Source organism: Hypomesus nipponensis, chromosome 12 (assembly GCF_054491055.1).
Source record: "Hypomesus nipponensis isolate SF chromosome 12, ASM5449105v1, whole genome shotgun sequence".
NCBI lineage: Eukaryota > Metazoa > Chordata > Actinopteri > Osmeriformes > Osmeridae > Hypomesus > Hypomesus nipponensis.
In genome coordinates, this window is record NC_140372.1 from 14095838 (window position 1) to 14117637 (window position 21800).

The window sequence follows — 21800 nt, forward strand, 5'->3', positions numbered from 1 at the left end:
TTTGAAACAAAATAAAGCCACGTCTGTTGGATTGTATTTGCACTTTAAGGAAGGTGTAAATTGAAAAATGTTGACTCAACATGCTTCCATCTAATCCAGTTTTTTTTTTTTTTACCCAGTCCACCAACAACAAGAGTATCCACACAGCCATGCTAAAGCAAGTACAGTCTCGTCGACGGTGGCAGGTACATTAAGGAAAAAATGCAAATTATTTTTGTATCAGTGGGATTTTTTGTGTACACTCATTCATTGGTTCTCTCTCATTCTGTTGTCTTCCACTCCTTCTCCCCAGCGCTCTCTTATTAGCTACAAGTCAAAGATGGTCATGCGCACCATACCAGAATTGCTCAACGATTCGTCGAGCCACATCTCCATTGCCGTGCCCCGCCACCTCAAGGAGGGATCGCCTCCGCCCTCCTCGTCCTCCGACTCTGATGAAGACGTGGACGAGCTGCCCTTCATCCCCATGCCCCTGTCCATGGCCTTCTCTGGCTCCCGCGTCTCTCTCAACGAGTTACCCGGGGACGATGACCTCTCCTCTGCCGGACGCTCCAATGGGACAATCGACGGGGCGGGGTTAGCCCCGCAAAAAGAAGAGGAGCCTATCGCGGCGGCCAGAAATGATGGTGACGGTGTGAGAGGCAGGACTAGGAAGAGGACCCCAACCAGGGAGGAAGAGGAGGAGGGGGGGTCGTCGGAAGAGGAGAAGTTGGAGGCGAAGACGAGGAAAGTCCCCTTGAAGAAGGGATCGAGCGTGGAGGCGGACGAGTCGGAGAGCAAGTCGAGGAGGCGGACGATGAGAAGAGGCAGCTCGGCCGACTCCGCCCTGCTGCTCCACATCGAGCCAGAGGAGGGCGCCGTAGAGGCGGACGCCAACCCAGTGGGCCAAAAGAATCTGAAGAAGGCCGTGTCCATGGAGCTGCCAGGCCGCAGCCCCAGCCCGGGGACAGCCAGGCTCAGCCAGGAGGACTACGCCTTGAAACTGGAGCTGATGAGGCAGAGGCTTCTGAGGGGAGGGAACGCCGACAAGAAGATGAGCGGACTCCGAGGCCCGCTGTTCGAAACGCTAGGGATGGACGAAGAGAAGCGGACCAGATCGCTCGACCGGAACCTGAGGAGATCCAGGTCGGGTCAACCCGTGGGAGCGCCACTCACCAAGGCAGTATCCTCAGACGGCGCTCTGGAGGACACGCCAAAGACCAAAGTGTTTAGGAAAAGTACATCGTTCACCCAGGGGGACTCAGAACCCATGCCCCTGCGCCGGCGCTTCGGAGGCCCGTTAGAGATCCCCTCAGCAGGGCAGGGCAGTGGGACTACTGGAGCCGCTACCAAGCTCCAGGAGGCCACCTCTGTGTCAGCTCTGACAGAGCAAACCAAGCTGGAGTCCAGACCAGCCTCTCCAAGGGGACCCCCTCCCTCCACCCTGCCTGGCCCAGAGAGAAAGGACCAACAGGCAGGAGAGGAGTCTAGACCGCAGGAGACGGACAGAAGCCAGGAGGACATTGCAGGAGATGAAAGCATTGAGAGAGGGACCAAAGTCACAGAGGAAAGAAGAGGAGTTGTTCGAGAACCGCAGAGGGCTCCTTCCCAGGAGAGGTCTCCCTCTGTATTAGCTCCCATCATAGTCATAGAGAAAGAGGACAATAAGGAAGACCAGAAAGACGAAAAGGAGGTCAAAACGAGTCCAAACGAGAAGAAAACTAGCAAGGGCTCTCCTTCCGGCTCAGCGAAAGAAAGGAAAACATCAGCTTACGCTGACACCATGCAGGCCATTGTCGTGCCCTCCGGTAAACACTCTGACGTCCAAGCCCATGCTCCCTCCGACACCTTCAAACCCTCACCCTCCAAACCCACTGACTCCCCAGTGTCCCCGGAGCACCCTGCTGTCTTTGCCAAAGTGGCGATCATCAGCGAACGCAGCCCTAGTGTCTCCTCCAACGTTTCCTCCTCCTCCACCGCGGTGCCGGACCGCCCCACCACGCCCCGCCAGCCCCTCCTCAGGACCGACATCAAGGACATAGACTCAGAAGAGGTGTTCGAGGCCCGATTCAAGAAGCGCGAGTCGTCGCTAACCCGTGGCCTGCGCAGACTGACCAGGGCTAAGTCGGAGGAGAAGTCATCCCCGGTGCTGGGGCGGAAGGCCGGGGAAGGCGGAGAAGAGGTGTACCGTCCAGGGGCCCTGGGGGCCCCTCTGGAGATGGTGTCCGTCGGACTCCAAGAGAAGTCCAAGTCGGTGCAGGACTTGAGGGAGGTCGAGAAGGACCCGGGACTTGGCCTGATTGGACGGTTCTCCATGAGGGCCAAGAGGACGTCGTCTGTAGATAAAAAGGTCAGTTGATGACAGCCTGCTGTTCCGCTGGTCATTGTAATAGTTAAGGTGATGATGACGATGCTTGATGAGATTGATGCTTATTCATCAAATATGTGACCCGCTTGCTGTATAAGCTAGGCCATGGCGGATCTAGCATCAACTTCAATCTCACTGTCACCTCCCTAATTTTACAGGAGGAGAAAACCAAAGAGGAGAAGATCAAGGAAGAGAAACCGAAGGAGGTGGTGGAGCCCTTGGCCAGCAAGCGCAGAGTGACCTGGGCTATTGGGCGCAGCAAGTCTCTGGACACAAAGGACCTTGACAGTGGCCAGCCAATCAGGCAACAGGGGGAGAGAGATTGTCGGAAGGGGGATGACTCGTCTGTCTCGGCCATGAGGCGAAGATTTGAGTCCAAGGTGGCGAGTATTTCCTCCAAGATCAGGACCCAGTCAGAAGAAAGGAAGGAGAGGAAAGAAGAAAAGGAGAAAGAGAAAGGGAAAGAACAGCTTGGGGCACGTTTAGAAGAAGACACCAGCAAAGAGCAGGTCGAGAAAGATCTCAAGAAGGTCAGTGATTCCCCTGTCCTGGCCATGAGACGGAAGTTCGAGAACAAGATGGCTGTAATCTCTACCAAGATGAGGAGCCAGTCGGAGGAGAGGAAGGGTGGTGAGATGGAGGGAGGGAAAACGGAGGGGAAGAGAACTCCCCTGTTCTCGCGCCATCGCCATTCCCATTCCGAGGGTGGCGGTCTGAGGGGTATAGGCATCCCGGAGAATGAGCTGGCCAAACAGACGGGCACGGAGGCGTCCAGGGAATCCATCAACTCCACGACAAGCAACCAGTCTGAGAAGGTCGCCTCCCACACCCCAGAGGTCGACCGGAGGTCACGCTGGGACAGGTGGGCAAAGCGATGGAGGGATGGAGGAAGGAATGGAGGGATGATGAGTGGCGAAAAGAATGGATGGAAAAAGAGGGGTGGATGGAGGGATAAACACATAGTTGAGTCAGTGGGCGGATGGTGTGGGTATACATGTTTAATGATGGAGGGATGATGGGAGAGAAAAGGAATGGATGAAAGGATGGATGGATGAATGGAAGGATTTGTTGGCTAATTCGTCCATTTTCCATTGTGTCCCTCAGGTGGGGTCTCAGTCGAAACAAGAAGGACAAGACCCCATCTCAGACTGACTTGCCCTCCTCCGCCACCAAAGAGGAGGAGCCCTCACGCAGCCAATCGTCTTCTCGCTCGACCTCGGACTTCCCACCTGTTTTTCATATCAAGCTGAGGGACCACGTGCTATTGGAGGGAGACCCTGTCACTCTTAGCTGCCTCCCTGCTGGCAGTCCCCCCCCACAGATCACCTGGTTGAAAGGTGAGTGGACACACTGTAGATCCACTAGATCCACGATCTATGGTGGAAATGTCCTAGCCACACAGAACAACTAGACAAAAGGCTTCGATGCACCAGGCTTGAGTGACATACGGTACCGTTTGGATTGCAACTTATTTATTTATCAAAACATATCAAAGCAATAAAGTGTTTGATAATACCGGATCGTCCTATTAATCGTCACCCTTTCCCTTCGTTCTCTCCATCCGTCTTTCTCTCTTTTGTCGCCCCCCAGATAAGTGCCCCCTTGAGTTGGACGATCGTATGAACCTGATCTCGCACCCAGACGGCCGACAGCTGCTGACCATCATGAAGACGGGCAGGAGGGACGGCGGGCTGTATGAGTGTGTGGCCACCAACACCCTGGCCACCATCACCAGCTCCTGCACGCTATCCCTCGCCTGTGAGTCACACGCTGCACACCGACACTGGGCTCAGATGCAGCAAAGTTTCAATCATTTGGAAAGAAAACGGATCCGTTAGCCGTAATCTTCCACGGTCGTGTTGGCAGGTCGAGGTTGGAATGAGGAAACAAGATCCGTTTGGGTTTAGATGCATCGTTCTCTTTTCCTGTGTACTTTTGAATGGCTTTCATGGGTACATTCTCCGAGACATGCCATACGTGTTTTCAGTGTCATCAACACAACACGTTGTATGTTGTGTAGACACAAAACAATACATAGAACATGGGAAACGAAATTGAAGAAATGGGGTGCTCCAACAAGCAGCAGTCAAAATGAACGACCAAACAGAACATAGAAAATGGAGAACCCAGAATGTAACAATAATCTAAATCAGTAAAAGGTGTATAATCAGGGGAAAATAACTAAGAACACAAAGACCAAGAAAGAAAAGAACCTTCCATTCAGAGATAGCAGAGCTAATTGGTCTTAATGGAGTCAAGTTGAATCTTATCATGGAAAAATACAGTTTTGCCCTTTCAAATGAAAAATAGTCTTCATAATGTGATGTAGCACTGCAGATTTGAGATAATTGGATTCGAATTAGAGTGTGGAAACATATGAATAGGTATGAATATTAATGAGTTCACGGGAGATTGCATTAACGTCTTATGGCCTCCATGTGTTTGTGACATTGACATTATAGAAATATTTCTATGAGTCGTAGAAGGATAGACCTCGATGTTGTGCTTAAATTCTAATCAATTATTGTATACTGAGAAGCTGATATTCTTAACGTAAAATGTTCTGTTCTAATGGAGTCTTAAATGATCATCAAGTATGAGTACATTTGAATTTTACATTATTGTCCATAAACGTAATTTTCCATCCATCGACCCTCTGTCCACTCGATTTGACCATAAATAACGAAAACAAGATACAAGAGATTACAAAGACGGACATGAACGGCAGTGGCAAGGTGACTTTTGTCACTTTGACCACCAGTATACAACATGCCTGTCAGGTTCAATATCCTGCAATTCAGCCTAGTTACCAGGAAAAAGATTGAGTGTCTAGGAAAACCGTGAGGAGTGGTACTAATCTCGTCTCCTCAAGCTGTGTGCCTCATCATTTAATTTGTGTCCCAGCTCGTTGGCTGGATTGAGGATTCTCTAGACAGTTCATTGGCTAGATTGTCCCGGTTTGTGTGCATGGTGGTCAGGACAGCGCTTCATTATGAATGTTATTAGTGTCACATTTGGTTCGGTTGAACAACACTCTGAAAAGCAATCATATTCTCCGCCACACCCGTCTACCTCGCTTTATCTCTCCTCCCCTCATTTAACATTCCCACCTCTGCAATCCTCTCCTCCACCTCCCTTTCTCCACACTCTCCTGTGCAATCCTCGAATACACACGGTCACGCCTTCCTCTCATGCCCTTTCATACCGCCATTTCATCCCGTCCTTCTCATCGCCTGACCCCTATACCCTATATACCGTACTACCACCCCCCCCCCCCGCCCTAGGTGTTCCTAAGCGACCAGGGACCCCTGAGGTCCCCCAGACCTACAACAACACAGCCCTGGTGCTATGGAAGCCAGCTGACACCAAGGCCCCCTGCAGCTACATCCTGGAGAGGAAGACAGAGGGTAAGTTGTCTCTTTGCTGTCTGTCTCTCTCTCTTTCTATATCTCTGTCAGGGAGACAGAGATCCTCTATCTCTGTTTATCAGTCCTCCTTCTGCCTAACTTCCTGTCTCCCCTCTCATTTTTACTTTTAGCCCCCCCCCTCTCTCTCTTTCTCTTCATGAATCCTTTTCACGCAATCTTACATTTGCTCTTGACTGCAGCTGGTAACGGTGAATGTCACAGTACTTATGCACATGTCCACCCATTCCAGTTGGGCTTGCTGTTAAATACCAAGGCTGATGTTCATTAGAATCCTTTTAACCTTTCATCCATCTACTGTAACTCCCCTCCATACCTTCCACCACCTACAACTCCCCTCATCCTTCAATCCACCATCCCGGCCTGACCTTCCCCTCTTCTCCCTACAGGAGATACTAACTGGTTGATCATTGCCACGGGCGTGGCTGACTGCTACTACAACGTCACGGACCTGCCTACAGGGGGCGTGTTCAGGTTCAGGGTGGCTTGTGTCAACAAGGCAGGACAGGGGCCCTACAGCAACTGTTCTGACAAAGTCAGCCTGGATGCCACAGGTGAGGCTCACAGCTGATAGCTAGACACAGGAAGCTAAGCTTTACACTGTATAGCTACAGTATTACTATGATTTAATCATTGGTCTAACAAAGTACAGTACAACTACTAATTAAAGTACAGTACTACAACTTCATTTTTAACTGCCTGACTGACAGACTGACTAAATCATTGATTTGTTGGTTGATTAATTGACTGATGGATTGATGGCCTTTTTCATTTTTTTTCTAGTTGGAGTATCCTCACCAACAGTTGCCATAGTAAAGACTGTACCCGCCCCCTTAGCTCCAAATGTTTCCTCCTTGATCACCATCCCCCCCCCCAAACCAATCCAAATGACGCCCCATTATAAAACGGTGTCCTCCATCTCCCCCACTCCCTTCCCCCTTCCTCCCTCCACTCCTCCGCCCTCTAACCCTTCCAGCGCTTTCACTGAGACCTCCCCGGATACACCCACAAACGTCACCACTCCGACCCCCCCTTTGTCTTTCCCTTCTCCCCCCGCGGTCAAACCCCCACCTCCCTTCGTCCTTCCCAAACCCCAGAGCCCAGTCAATGTGGTGCCCCCCATGACCCAGACCCCCCCTACGTCCCCTCCTCCCCTGGTCAGCCCCCCTCCCACCCCCACCAAGCCCGTCCTGGCCTCCATCCCTTCCTACGTACCTGCCACCACCGCCCGAGTGACCCCCACCCCCTTGGCAGCTCCCTCCTTCTCTCCCCAGGTAACTGGCGTTGCTCACATTCGGAAACAATATGCTAACACAAATACCAATATTGTTACTTCCTGGTCGACTCGTCCTCTAAGACAAGCTTCATACACCTACACCTGGTCAGAGGAGTATAGGGATGAGGTGATTAGAGGGATGGGGCGAAAGGAGAGAAGATAAGGGGGTGAGAAGAAGGGGTGACAGTGTGGATAGGATGATGGGGTTGAAGAAGAACTGAAAAGGGGGGAGAGAAAGGAGGGACAGATGATGGTGCAGTTTTGAGTATGCAAACGGCCACAGTGTACCTCAATTTCACAGCATCTGCTCAAGCATACTGTAACTGTACTGCAACAGACAAAATGACGCATTTCTCTTTGTCAAGTTCTCAAGTTGACAGGTCAGCAGATTGTGCTCTGTGAAGATGCTACTGACATACTGACTACTGTGATGTGATCGGTAAATATTGACCTCATCTCCAGGTGCTCCAAGTGTCCAGTCTCAGTCCCTTTGGGGAGGGGACCAGTACCCCGTCCAGAGGCACCCCATCTGGCCGTACGACCCCTTCCACCTCCCTCCGCCAGGGGGTCCCTCAGAAACCCTACACCTTCCTGGAAGAGAAGGCCAGGTGAGAGGAATGGGATGCAATGATTCAAGTTTTGCTTGGACACCCCTGGTATAAACACAATGATTTCATCTGTTTCCTCTCAGACAAAATACTGTTTTTTTTTCTGTCAGATAAGAAGCCAACGAGGACCTGGTTCCCCCTCTCCCCTCGGAGTCTAGTCATTCATAAACACTGGTCCTTAATGTAGCTTTCAGTCAACACTATATGAGGGTGTTCAGGTGGGATTGTTGGCGTCAGTCTCTTCGATTGGGTGGAATGCTGACTACATGCACATGTTTTAGTGTTGTTTGTTTATTAGGGTCCCACGCCTGTTGTTGCTAAGACATAGCTTCTATTCCTAAACTATAATTCCATAGCTGCTAATTCCTACAGATTTGACACAGAAAACTATTAAACTGAGAGAGACACACAAAACAAGCCCTACACTATGCACCAATGCATTTGTGTCAATAAGAGTAACTGTTTTGGGTACACTTGAATTCGTTTTTTTTTGCTCAATTGTTAAATCCATTACCTTTAAACAACTTCAAACTACTTCCCACCGAGAATGGGAATAGATTACAAGGTAATCCTAATAGGTACCAGGATTCCAACCTTAGTCTATATGGGAGGATGAATACGTACACAGAGAACTGGCACTCAGGCAACCAAGAACCACAGCCTCTAATATCCTGGTTCTCCTTTACAGGGGTCGGTTCGGGGTGGTCAGGGAGTGCAGAGAGAACTCGACCGGAAACATCTACATGGCGAAGATTGTCCCCTATGACCAGGAGACCAAGCCATTTGTGCTACGGGAGTACGACATCCTCAAGTCTCTGCACAACGACAAGATCATGGCTCTGCACGAGGCCTACGTCACTCCTCGCTACCTGGTCCTGGTGGCTGAGTACTGCACGGGCAAGGAGCTGCTCTACTGCCTCATGGACAGGTAGGTGGGACAGAGCACACACACACACAGGCATGCATACACACGTGGACATGCGCTCATGCCGTAGACACGTACACGTATGCACACACAGATACACTCAGTCGTACACTAATCCACACCGTTCCTTATCCTGCTCTACCCATCGCCACTCTACTCCACTTTACTCGTTTGTACTCTGCACAACTTTATTCTACTGTTATCTACTCTCTTCTGTGCTCTACTCTACTGCACTCTACTCAACCTACTCTATACTCTGCTGTACTGTACTGTCCTCTACTCTACTGTAGGTTGAGGTACTCTGAGGATGACGTGGTGTGTTACCTGGTGCAGATCCTGCAGGGTCTGGAGTTTCTTCACAACAGACGCGTCCTGCACCTGGATCTGAAGCCTGACAACATCATGGTCACACACCTCAACGTGATCAAGATTGTGGACTTTGGCAGCGCTCAGGACTTCAACCCGCTGTCTCTGAAGCAGTACAACCCAGGCCTGGGGACTCTGGAGTACATGGGTAAGATCCGAAGCTACAATGGCCTCAGATGAATCAGCTGATGTTATGGAATTCCAAACAGATGGTCAAATACTTAGGGTGTGTTTGATTGAGCTGATGCAATACCCCAAAGTTCATTCTGTGAAGTAAATCAAAACCATCTGTACACACCCATGTGCTTTGTTTAATCTGAACCTCCTCTATTGTCTTCCCTGGGCCCCTCCTTCCCCTTTCTGTCCCCCTACATGGATCCCCAGCCCCTGAGATGGTGAGGGGAGAGGTTGTGGGTCCCACCGCAGATATCTGGAGCCTGGGGGTGCTTACTTACATAATGTGAGTTTCAGTGACCATTGCCAAATGTCCTGGTAACCCTATAAATTACCGATACAACATTGGATTTCAATATTTTATTGTAATATACTTATTTAACATAAACAACATTAAAGGAAATGTGTTGTATAGTTGTTTCTTTCAAATACTGATTCATGACAGTTCTTGTCTGGATTCATTATCAGGATGAGTGGCAGACTACCTTTCCAGGATAAGGATCCCCAGCATACAGAAGCTAAGATCTTGGCAGCTAAGTTTGACCCAACCAAGCTGTACCCCAACATCTCCCAAAGTGCCTCCACCTTCATTAAGAAGATGCTGAGCAGCTATGCCTGGTAAATAAGGCACCCTCAAAGAGAAATCCATCTCTCTTCCTTTCTCGTGTATTGTGGTCCATTGGTCATCCTCTTTTTGAGATGGTGTTAGGTGTAAAATGAGATGAACAGCAAACGGTGCCTTTGTTTAAAACATTACTGTACGGTGAAGATTACTCTATTTTAATTGAGTAATCAACATTGAGATCATAATGTGCAGGATATATTAGTATAATGTATATGTATTAGTATAATGTACTATTATACAATACCAGCCAAAGGTTTTGCATCTGAAAATAGATGGTTTTAACAGGGAATACAACAATATGATTACATAATTACAATATTATATTACTATATTTTAATGATGTACAGATTAACCTCACGTTACTGACATTTTGGTCCATGTTACCTCAATTGTTCTGTTTTAAAGGGCCCGTCCGACCACTAAGGACTGCTTCACCCATGCCTGGCTCCAGGACTCCTATCTGATGAAGCTGCGCAGACAGACTCTGACCTTCACCACTGCCCGCCTCAAGGAGTTCCTGGAGGAGGACGAACGCCGCCGTGCAGAGTCCTCCACCAAACACAAGGTTCTACTGCGTTCCTACCAGACCTCGCCACAGCTGCCCACCTCGCCCACACCCTCTCCACAACTACCTGGCATGCCAGGTGCTAAGTGAGCGTCAGCTAGGGGCCAAGAGGTGAGGGTAGTTAGGGTTCAGATATAGCTGGCTCCTGTTTGTTCCTGGACGTTAAGAGGGAACACACTTTGTGAGGCGAGGGGGAAATTATAAGGGCCCCAGCTTGGATAGGACCTGGACAAATCTGAATGGATGAGGTTATCATGGCCACTGCTGATCTGGCTATGTCTGTGGCTATGTCTGTGGGTCAGGGATGGAGACTGTGTGTCTTGGAGTAACCTGGAGTTGGATGAGCATTTGATCCTCACAGCAGTCAACCTATTCTGTTCCAGAGAGACAGACATAAGGTTAAAGCTGGGAAGAGTTGCGATGAGAGATGACCCTGATGTACCCTAATGGGAGGAGATGACCCTGTGATATCATACTGATCTGTTTCTATCCAACAGGGTTCTATGGCATCAAGACAAAATCAATCTCAAAGTGAATCATCACTTCATCGAGTCAAGGAAAAACAACACTGCTAATGGACAGATGTTTTTAAAATTAGTTTTACATGTTCTGTTGACTTGATTGGCATGATTTGGTTGTTTGAGGACAACTGTCTACTACCCTGAGTATTCTCTGTGTATGTGTCTGCAATTTAGAACCACTCAGTTAACACAAAATATATTACAGTTTGACAGATTTGTTCAGCACAATAAAACTGGGACATTATATATCTGTTTTTAGAGCACAGACTTGTTTTGACAGTTCGTATATTTGGTAGTGATTATGTAAAAGTACCATAATGTATGCTATTTATGCTGCTAATTTATGTTGCATTTATTTACAATTTTTTTTTTAATGCAAAACCAAAAAGAATTGTATGTTTTCTCTCTTCCTGGAATTGTGTGAGAAGTTTCCCTCTTTTTTCATGTTAATTTATTTGCATGTGTGCATTTCTTTGGGTTTATTTTTCTGAATTACTCCTGGAAAACTAAGCAACTATACAAGAGCACCTTCATGATCAATGTTTATAGGATGATAATAATAAATTTAACTGTGATTTAGAATTACTTAGGTCAGTCTGTGATACAATATGAATGTCCTGTTAAAGTAAAGATACTGAGGTCAAGTTCTACTGCAATCTTATTTCACTATTGTAAAACGACTTTAACAATGTAGATAAATATCAATGAGGTGTAAGTTGGACCACAGTGCTCCCTGGTGGTGGTTTAGGTTACTCTAGACTTGGTCACTCTGTTAGTGCCTCTATCGGTTTCGATGACGTGGAAACACAAAACTTTTATTTTGTAAATCCGTCGTCATGGCTTATTCACAATAGGTGAAGTGTGCGTTTGACGCGTTATTGACTTGTCATATCATAATAACTGATACCATCTCTTATGGACGAAAACATTTACTTATATACTCATTTTTGTGGTCGAAGAAAAACTCTTGTGAATCTCTCTACACCATACAGTGTTTCTCTTTTGTACAAATTTGAATGGCTGAAGATTTGTAAATGTATCAATTTGCTGTGTTTATAAAGTGGAAAAGGTTTGAAATGTTTTTATGAAACAGTCTCTAATAAAATTATTGACATGATTGCATATCTGGTATCCTATACATATCTGATATTTTCACTTACACATGCGACATTGCTCAAGTAAACATGAATGCAACGCATTTGTCTACGCTAGGCTTTTGAAAATTTAACATAGTTCAATTTGTATGTACTCTTTATTGACGCTCCCTGACATTTCGCCTGTTTGCAATCCGGTTTCAAGTGTACCCCAGCTGGGCGTTTTTGCGATTTAAAAAGTTGTACTGAACACGGCCAAGTTCTTTGGGCACGGAATACAGTGCGGTTGGTAGCTGTGATGCCAGCGGTAAAATTTCAGTAAAGAACGCAAAACACAATAAACTGTCTGTAGCCCGGCATATTTAACCTGAAATATGATCCTGCAAGGCCAAGAGAACGATAAATCGTTTGAAAGGTTTCGAATAAAAGTTGTGAACTTGAGCGTGAAACCGTGCTTACACATTAAGTTGGCGGTTTATGTTTAAACGGAGATTTTGAAAACTCGGCCAAAATGTATCCAGGACCATTTTGAAAATTGATCTCATATCCTTGATAGTTACAATGTAACTTCTGGGTTAAGGGACTGTCGTGATCTTACGTGCAATTATCACGATGCACAAGCATCTCACTATAGACAAACTGGATGTGTTGCCACTTTAAGTAAAATGGGAGGCCTTGAAACGGCACAGTTCCATGTTTGTATCTTGAAATTGAGAGCGGAGTTGAACTCCATATTGAAACAAAGTAACTAACTTCTTTGTAAATGCATTGACCGTGTATTTTTTTTAAAACTTTAAACCTATTCTCTACATGACTAATATCACAGAGATGCAATTGAACATTTCGTGCTTGTTTTTGTATTATGCTTTTATGCGGGTTAGATATTCTGAGGAAATATAATTTTTAATGCAAGTTTATTGACAGCAGACGAGCCATAAAAAGGCCACTTGAACTTCTGGTGAAAGGACTCTAAGGACTTCCTAGGATTCTAGGTGTGATGGACAATCAGTCCTCAGTAATCACGCAAGTTAGTAGAGATGAAGAGGCAAACAACTCAGTTCGAGACAAGAGTAAGTTTTTAATTAAGTTTTCTAGACGTACGTCACAGTTGTTTTGTACCCCACATGTCAAACCCTTTTTGCCGAATTAAGAGGCGATGCCAGCTATTCCGACAGTTCTAGCAACAAAAAAACTAACTTTTATAATCAAATAGTTGCTCCAACGGTTGCTCTCTCAGTAGTCTCCAATCATTTTTGTTCAGTTAATCATTATCAAACATGACTTTATACTGATTGAATAGTTTGAAAAGGGGTGGTGCACCGCTGTCTTGGAGCATTACGCAACTTATGGTCACTGCACCGTCCACTGTGTGCTCTTACCTCATCAGTTTCGAAAATGCAGACACTCTCCAGGTCATATACAACCACGAGTGTAGTGAATTACGAATACTTGAAGCGAATTTAAAGTGCCTCAGTGGTGGTTATATGGTGATGCAATAGACGAGATTATGGGTAGGCCTATAGCTACTGTGTGTTTATGACAAAAGAAGGTGTAAGAAGGCTATATATATAGCCTACTCTATGGACACGTTTTGTATAAACCTTTCTTCAAACTAAAGTTTTCTCTTCATAGACTTAGTTATTACATTTTAAGTATTTTGGACTCTGCCCACAGCAGCTGTTGGACATCAAGGTGTGCTGTATTACTTACTAATTTCTCTCAAAAAGAAAGATTCAAATTTAAAGTAGCTTTAATAATATATTCTAGTGTCTAACATCATCCTTAATCTTCAGTCTAGACACATGTCGTCTAAGCTATAAACAGGCCACACATAATGTGTGAAGCAAGTCTGAATGTGTGTTGTTACATTGTATCGTGTATGTGTGTGTGGGTGCGGGGTGGTGGTGGTGGTGGTGTGTGTCCTAGGTTAGTACCCCTCATTGTGTAGAGTATGACGACAGTCCTGTCCATGGCGTGGGTGTGCTGTAAGAATCTGCCCTCATGTTTCCTCTTCCTGTTTGGGTTCCACCGGGATAGTGGGCAGCAAAGGGTCAGAGATCGAGAAGGAAAAAAAGGAAGAAAAGACAGAAAGAAAGTGAGGAATTCAAGAAAAAAGGCCCGAATGAAAGCAAGGAGCGGTATGAAATGGACAACACAGAGTGGTGTGTTTTGTAACACAGTCACGTTTTTGAGAGGAGGGGAAGGAGAGACTGGAAAGAACAGAATGAAATCTAGAGAAAAGGGAGAGAAACAGTATATTGTTTGCACCTTTGCAAAAGGCCAATCCCAAAATGGAGCAGCGAAAGACGATATATTTGACTAAAATAAATATGATATCTAACGTGCGTAATTGTTGCGTTAATCCAAACCATATTACAGCATCATCAAATGCACCATTAGGATGATATAGGCCTAAATTATATAATGCAGATGTGATTTTTTTGTGTAATCTAGCAGGTTGTTTGCACGATAATATCAACTGTCTCTTGGCATTCATTGCACCATCCTGTCACTGGCTCTAATGAACATTTCTTCCCGCAGCCTGCTCATAACCATATTTATGTACACAGTAAAGTTGACCAAACATATGACATACATGCAATATAGGCCTATACTATATTTACAGAATGTACCTTTAATGTATGTATATTATGTTGACCTACTAAATATTACTGAACCTGAAACTTTAATTGATTCCTACTTTGTTTATTTTATTCAAAATGGTACTTTTATAGATCTCTATCTCTTTGTAATACTGTATTAGGATCTGGTTGAATTACCTCATTTTAGTTAAATAACATATAGTCCAGTATCATCATCACATACATAAATAGGATTGAATGGTCGTTTTCTATTCTTATTCTGAACCCTTGGGACATTCTTGGAAACAGATCCTAGCTCAGTTCACGTGTATGTGTGTCCATGAGGAATGTGAATGGATGTTTCAGCAGTTATGCAACCACAGGAGGTCATGTTGAGCGGGAGGTGCATCTGATTAGGTTACTGTAAGTTTCTGGAACTTTGGGAAACAAGTTGAGTGAAGTTGAGTGAAGTGGCCTTGTCTGAGTCCTCCATCAATGCTTCCTTCCTCCCTCCTCGACCAGAACATTGAGGATCTCTGATAGTACATGGGTTGAAATCAAAATGGGTTTCTCTACACATACAGCAGCCTATGTTACTTTTATGCTCTCTTCAGATCAGCAATTTCTGGATAGGTCAAAGGAGGGATGTGGTTTTAGGAGTATTTAAACAGCGCCTTAACTAAGGTTTGTTAACTGGTTAGGAGTTATCTAACTTACCTTTGGTGGTGGACTAGTTTCCTCAGCACAGATTAAAGATATGTTTTCTTGAGCTGTAATTCCTGTATAAAATGTGCTATATAAATAAAGTCTTACTTACTTACTTACTTACTTACTTTCATGCGTTTCTGCTTGATTGTGACAGGAGGGTAAAGAGTGACAGGAAATGTAGGGGAGAGAGAGCGGGGAAGATGTGCCGGAAATGGCCCGGGCTGGAGTCAAACCCAGGCCCCTGTCTTAGCCTTAGTGGCACACACACTTTGTGATGGCTCACTAATAAGGCCTCATCCCTTATTAGATCAATGATATTAGTTGTTCACTTTTTGGGTCTAAAGCACTGGTGTGGCTCATCCGCTCACATTAGATCCATGATATCAGTTGTTGACTGTTCCATCCTGACTGGCTGGTTTATTTATCGCTTGGTCCCTTTTCACCAGGCCCCCCTGGCTCAACCTCTAAGAAGCCCAGGAACAGAGGATTGTTTGGCAGCCTGTTTTGCTGCCTGTGTCATGACCAGGCTGAATCTCCGCCCGTCAACAACAATGCCCCGCTACTGGTGGAGGAGAATGGAACTGTCTCCAAGGTAACTTAACACTGGCTGACTGACTAGGCAATTGGTTGGCTGAGTGGCTGGAAGGCTTTATTTTTTTGAGCATAAATTGTCAGTCATGTGGTCCTGATCATTGCAGGTCCAGATGAAGCCACTGCTCCCTCAGGCCAAGTCAAAAGATGCTGGGAAGATCTGTGTGGTGATTGATCTGGACGAAACACTGGTCCATAGCTCCTTCAAGGTCAGTGTGTGTGTGTGTGTGTATGTGTGTGTAAAAAGGTTGTGACCAGGAAGACTAGTGTACCATCTTATTAAAATTAAATGTATTCCATCTTCATCAGTTGATATCAAAGTGGTACCACCTCATAAAGCCACATAATGCACTTTATATTATTTTCCAAGTTAATGTACTTTCCTGTTTTTATTATGTAATTGTTGTATCCTTATAACGCCTGGGACACACTGGCTGCGAAGCGCCATGATTGGCTGCAAAGCGCCTGGAAGCGCAGCCTTTTTCCTTTTGGCGCCCATGTGATCCAATAGGACCGTCCATACAGGCTGCAAAGCGCCACGGTTGGCTCGCGCTCCCAGCGATCATTTCAGCAGCTGGTCTAATTTTAACGTGTGACGCTTGCGAATTTGGCTGGAAGATGATAAAACACACTGTTATTTTTTATATTTGAATAAACAAATATGATAAGATTTGACTATGTTAGTTGTAGAGTATAACGGCTTTAGACCTAGCATATTAAGACAACACTTCAAAACGCTTGTAACAAACGGCCAATCGTGTTTACCGATTTATTACAAAATTGAAACATTAAAAAGTAAAAAAATGATTGATCATGGCGTCGGCTGTCCAGCCAACAGTTGTTTCTAAACTGTAGAATAGGGTTAGCCTGGCTCTGCCCTCCTACGCACTTCCGCTCAATTTTTATTTTGCTTCTGTACTAGGGAATTCAGCATATAAGTCGGTTTTCTCAAATCTACTTTTTGTAGGTCCAATCGCTTCGGGGTACACACTGCCAGTGTATCGCAGGTGTTATGAAAAGAGGCCAGGGTTGATGACGACACAAGATAAATGTGTTCTAATGAAACCGCTGTGTGGAGACTGGGTTCTTTGCTGGCCTTTTGCTGTTCTTTTAAAGGTCCCATGACATGAAAACTTCACTTTAGGAGGTTATTTAACATTAATATGAGTTCCCTTAGCCTGCCTTTGGTCCCCCAATGGCTAGAAATGTCAATAGGTGTAAACCAAGCTCTGGGTATTCTTCTCCACCTTTTAGTAAATGAGAGCTCAAACGCTCGGTTTTGAAAATCCCCTATTGTGATGTCACTATAGGGAAGGTTACCTCCCCTTTCTCTGCTTTGTCCGCACAGACAATTTGGCCCACCATTGAAAAAACAAGCTACGACTGTGCGAGCGCGACATTGGTTTTTCTTCGAGACATCATGGCTTGCAAACGACCGAAGCATGGCAGTTAGCCCCGCCTCTTTCCTCCTCACAACATTTGAAGCTTCAGACACAGAAACAGCGCGTCCTGAGGAAAGCTCATTGTGGGACTGCTCATAGTGGCTGTAATTCTGCACCAAGGCTGAATTTCGGGAAAGAGACTTCTGATACAGTATTAGGGGACCACGAAGGCCTATATAAAAGCATCCAAAAACAGCATGTCATGGGATCTTTAAACAACATTTAGACACATCCACCACCAAACATACTCACACAGTTACTCACTATATAGTTATGTGTATTCAAAGATTGTGTGTGAGAGTGTGTTTTTAATGTACTTCTATTTTCCTCACAGCCTGTGAGCAATGCAGACTTCATCATCCCAGTTGAGATCGATGGTACTGTCCACCAGGTAAGGTCATCTTCATCATGGACTTCCTTCCAAGTCCTCATTTGAGATGTGAAGATGGACCGTACACCCACCAGAACCATACGCATCAGAACCAGGGAGTGAGCCTGGTTCAAGTAATCCAGGATAAGTTTGTTTTACCAGACAGAGCCTATTCTGGATGACTTGGTTCAGGAGCACGCCCTCTGTCATCAAATACCTCTGGCCACAACCAAAGGACACCTGGGAGAAAAGCTTCAATGTAGAGTGTTACTCTGTAAATGTACTTTAACCCGTTAATTAGTAGCGTCACGTATATGTGATCGTTCGAAAGCGGGCCCCACAGAGTACCGTCACACACATGTGATTCTGAACATTCCAACCGACTATTTTCCGATAGACAAAAACTATATGACAAACGCTATAGTATGGCTTCAAAATTTACAATTAGGAGGCTAACAAGTAACAGTAGCAGGTAGCAGCATTGCTACAAGTATTATGCTAGGTTGCTAGGTAACGGAAGCTAACTAAAGCTAGCTAGCTTTCGTTTTGAAAAAATAACTCACTCTGGTGGCAGCGTCGGTATTATTTAGAACTCACTCCTCTAAAGGTTAATTGATCTCCATAGGATTTTGATCTCAAATCAAAGACTCATTCGGTGTGACAGAATAAGATTTTCTGGTTTGGTAGCTGCTCGGGAATGGCCTGTATTAACCATTATAGCAGCCCTTGTTCTTTGTGTTGTTCTCGGCTGGCCCCTTTATGTCTCGTGTCTTCCTGTCTGTAGGTTTATGTTCTGAAGCGCCCCCATGTGGATGAGTTCCTGAAACGAATGGGGGAGCTGTTTGAATGTGTTCTTTTCACTGCTAGTCTTGCAAAGGTGAGAGAGACGAACTTCTGCACACAGTCTTTCTAACTGATAGACTATTGTTCTACTTACTTGTGTGTGTGTGTGTGTGTGCTCCAGTATGCAGACCCAGTGTCAGACCTGTTGGATAAGTGGGGAGCTTTCCGTTGCCGCCTGTTTCGCGAGTCGTGTGTGTTCCATCGGGGTAACTATGTCAAAGACCTGAGCAGGCTGGGTCGCGATCTCAACAAGGTCATCATCATAGACAACTCTCCTGCCTCCTACGTCTTTCACCCTGGCAACGCCGTAAGAGACCTCTCCCTGTTTATCCCTGACAACAGCTTTTTGTTTTTTTGGAGCTTTCGATTGTTGTTCTTTCGCAGTTTTTTATGCTACTGGCTGACAAACCAATTTCCTCTATGGGATTTATAAAGTAATTCTTATCTCACTTCTTACCTGTTTTTGAGGGCAAAACTGTCTAAACTCAGGGCTAGACCCAACACACACAGAAAAGTTGTGGAAATAGTTTTTTCAACAACGTTATTAGTTTTGTCTCCATGTCTGCTCTGTACTATTTATTGCTTGCTGAAATACATACTACCTCTACTTTGTGTGTGTGTGTCCAGGTGCCTGTGGCCTCATGGTTTGACGACATGTCTGACACTGAGCTCCTGGACCTCATCCCGTTTTTTGAGCAACTGAGTAAAGTGGACAACGTCTACACCATCCTCAAACAACAGAACTCCACTAGCTAGCGCCATCTCCATCAGCTAGCACAAACTGCTAGGACCACCACCACCATCTAGCAACAACCGCTAGGACCACCCTACTAGCCCTACAACCACCAGCTAGCATTGTCAACCCCCCCACCAGGTCCCTCTACTGCCATCTACAGGCTGCCAATGCCCTCCCTGGACACCAATTCAACACATGCTCCAACTGTAGTGTTCAGCCCGCTTTTCCAAACTTTTCCCTCAGTATTTATCCCCAGACACAGCCTCTTACACCAGCCAATAAACCTCCAGTGCCCCAAGGACTGGAGAATATCACAGTGCTTTTACCGTGCTTCTGCTGCCACCAAATGGAGAAACAAAGAAATGCACAACAGCAATCCCATCCCACCCCTCCCGTCCTCTATCATTAGGTTCCCAATGCACCCTACCATGGACAGTGCTATAGATCATCATGTAAACTGTAGGTCTGGTCCTGACCTTCTAGAATGTGTTAGGGAATTTCAAAACATGGATACAGCCAGAACATTGTGGTGCCAGAGGGTCACTCAAGGACAGCGGATGTCTGAAGGTCAAGAGATGTCATGATGCAAAAGAAAGATGGCGGTAATAAAACAGTGCCTTTTTTTAATGAAGTGTATGTCTCGACGGATGGGCCTGCAGTGATGTTCCTGCGAGGACAAGTGTACCAGGCTGAGCTGCAACGTTAGAATACTGACAACGCGACTGGAGACGATGGTGAGACTGGACGTTGTGAAGAGTGGAAACTTTAAGTTACAGACTGAGCAGAGTGATGGTTATCTTTCATAGAAAAACAATCAATGGACAGTTGGGAGTTTTTAACACTTGAATAACGTGTTATTGTTTTTGTATCTTTCATACTTCCTTCCCAACTTAGAGCAGAATCAACAGAAAGTCACATTTTTTAAATAGTGTGCATACTGTAAACTGCTGGCCAAACCCATTGAAGACACACAATGGGTGAATATACATAGCATATCCCAGCCACCAACCCCATGTGATCAGTACTTTAAAGTACTGGAACCTGCTTACTGCATTTATGAAGACTCTTCTTTGCCGATGTTTTCATTGAAACCTTGGGGTTATGTAAGATCATAGAAGAATTCTCTTGACAAATACCGGGAAAAAAAAAAAAGAGTAAACGACAAAGCAGCACTTTAAATGATTCCGATTCTAATCACTACAGACCACCCTGCACGGGTGGCTAGATGATGTGCCATTCTAGCTCTCTTAGACATGGTGCCAATAGATATCATGGCATCAAGGATTACATGGATGTCAGAGACCATGTGACCTTCCTATCTAATTTAGTTTGAATGATTGAGTCCCAGATGAGGTCGTTATTATAGAGGGCTGAGTTAGACAAACCTGTTTGTCATCTGTTTGCTCTCATCAGGAAGAAATGTGCTTAGGCTCTGCTTGCCCAAAGTACTCATTCCTCACCATTTTACCACCAACAGTACTTGAATTTATTTTCCCTATTTGTTGTAAAGGACTGCAAATGCAATGCTATCCATATAGTAGAGGTGATTGGGGTAGTTTATTTTTTTTAAACTTCTGATGTGATGCAGCAAGAATAATCGGTACTCATCTGGGTTTGGAACAACCCAAGAATCTTTGTTGTATGTTGGAATGGAAAACATGTTTTAAACTGATCCACAAAAGCATAGGAGAGAGGCATTGTTGTATTTGACTAAAAGCTTTGAAGAAAGGCTTGTAAAAATAATATGAGTGGGAGCTTAAATTAACTAGTCACAAATAAGTCAGCATCAGTATTAAAAATAATCATACTATTTTTCTATGATTTTTAACGAAAGACTATAAAATCACATTCCACGATGAACACCCCCAGTGCCTGTGTCAATCAGTTTAGATGCTGAAGACATTTTCTTCGATTCAATTCACTGATTACATTACAATCAGTTTTTTCTGTCCTCCCATTACTGTGATCTGATGAGAAATAATTTTAAAACAATTAATCTTATTGGTTCTCTCTGTTGTCCAATGCCTTTAGAAGTATACTGTAGCTAAGAAGCACCAGCAGGTACCTGAGAGATGTCCAACAAGGACTCAATGTACCAGGCAGCATCAATGAGTATGGATCCTGGATTGCAATACTGAAAACGTACTGATAGTTTTAGTCATCTTCAGACTTGTACTTGTGTGTGTGCTTGTATTGCAAATCAAAGTCCGCCAGTAAAATCTAACGTATGACGTATCTCCTTCAGTGGCTCAAAGTATCTTGTTCTAATCATTCTCTTAATGCATTGGAAATTAGCGTTCCATCGCCATGGAAATCTTTTGCCTTTTAAACCTTTGTTTCATATTTATGCACATCCAGTAATATATGCATATATATACAGATATGTATATTTTGTTTTGCACAGCAATAAAGCAAACAAATTACTTTAATATATGGATCATTCATGTTACTTATCAATTGAAATAGCTGTAATTTAGTTTGTGACAAGTCTTATCATACCAAATTGTGTTGAACCTGTATGTAATAATGACATTTTCCATAAATGATACATAATTAAATGACCAGTTGAAGTGCTCTTGTGTTTAACTTCCACTACACACAA

At 45.0% G+C, this 21800-nt stretch overlaps 2 protein-coding genes across 7 annotated transcripts in view; both read left to right on the top strand.

Annotated features, from left to right (window-relative positions):
• Positions 1-11954, top strand: part of spega (striated muscle enriched protein kinase a) — a 45592-nt gene extending 33638 nt beyond the window's left edge. For 4 of the 6 annotated variants that reach the window (XM_084667414.1, XM_084667418.1, XM_084667417.1 and 1 more), the window contains 14 exons: positions 120-185; positions 293-2329; positions 2506-3209; positions 3452-3684; positions 3938-4105; positions 5632-5754; positions 6162-6326; positions 6556-7046; positions 7511-7656; positions 8345-8584; positions 8872-9095; positions 9332-9407; positions 9590-9739; positions 10152-11954. In XM_084667414.1, coding sequence (XP_084523540.1) covers positions 120-185; positions 293-2329; positions 2506-3209; positions 3452-3684; positions 3938-4105; positions 5632-5754; positions 6162-6326; positions 6556-7046; positions 7511-7656; positions 8345-8584; positions 8872-9095; positions 9332-9407; positions 9590-9739; positions 10152-10401 — 5073 coding nt within the window. In that variant the 3' untranslated portion in view covers positions 10402-11954. The remainder of the gene's footprint in view (positions 1-119; positions 186-292; positions 2330-2505; positions 3210-3451; positions 3685-3937; positions 4106-5631; positions 5755-6161; positions 6327-6555; positions 7047-7510; positions 7657-8344; positions 8585-8871; positions 9096-9331; positions 9408-9589; positions 9740-10151) is intronic. The other 2 variants (XM_084667415.1, XM_084667416.1) reach the window with 2 other exon arrangements.
• A 692-nt stretch (positions 11955-12646) lies between these two features.
• LOC146261633 (carboxy-terminal domain RNA polymerase II polypeptide A small phosphatase 1-like) lies at positions 12647-21772 on the top strand. The gene is made up of 7 exons (XM_084667436.1): positions 12647-12996; positions 15663-15808; positions 15915-16016; positions 17584-17640; positions 18404-18496; positions 18584-18769; positions 19090-21772. Exons 1-7 carry the CDS (start codon positions 12924-12926, stop codon positions 19216-19218), a joined length of 786 nt encoding a protein of 261 aa, XP_084523562.1. The 5' UTR covers positions 12647-12923; the 3' UTR covers positions 19219-21772.
• The last annotated feature ends 28 nt before the right edge of the window (positions 21773-21800 follow it).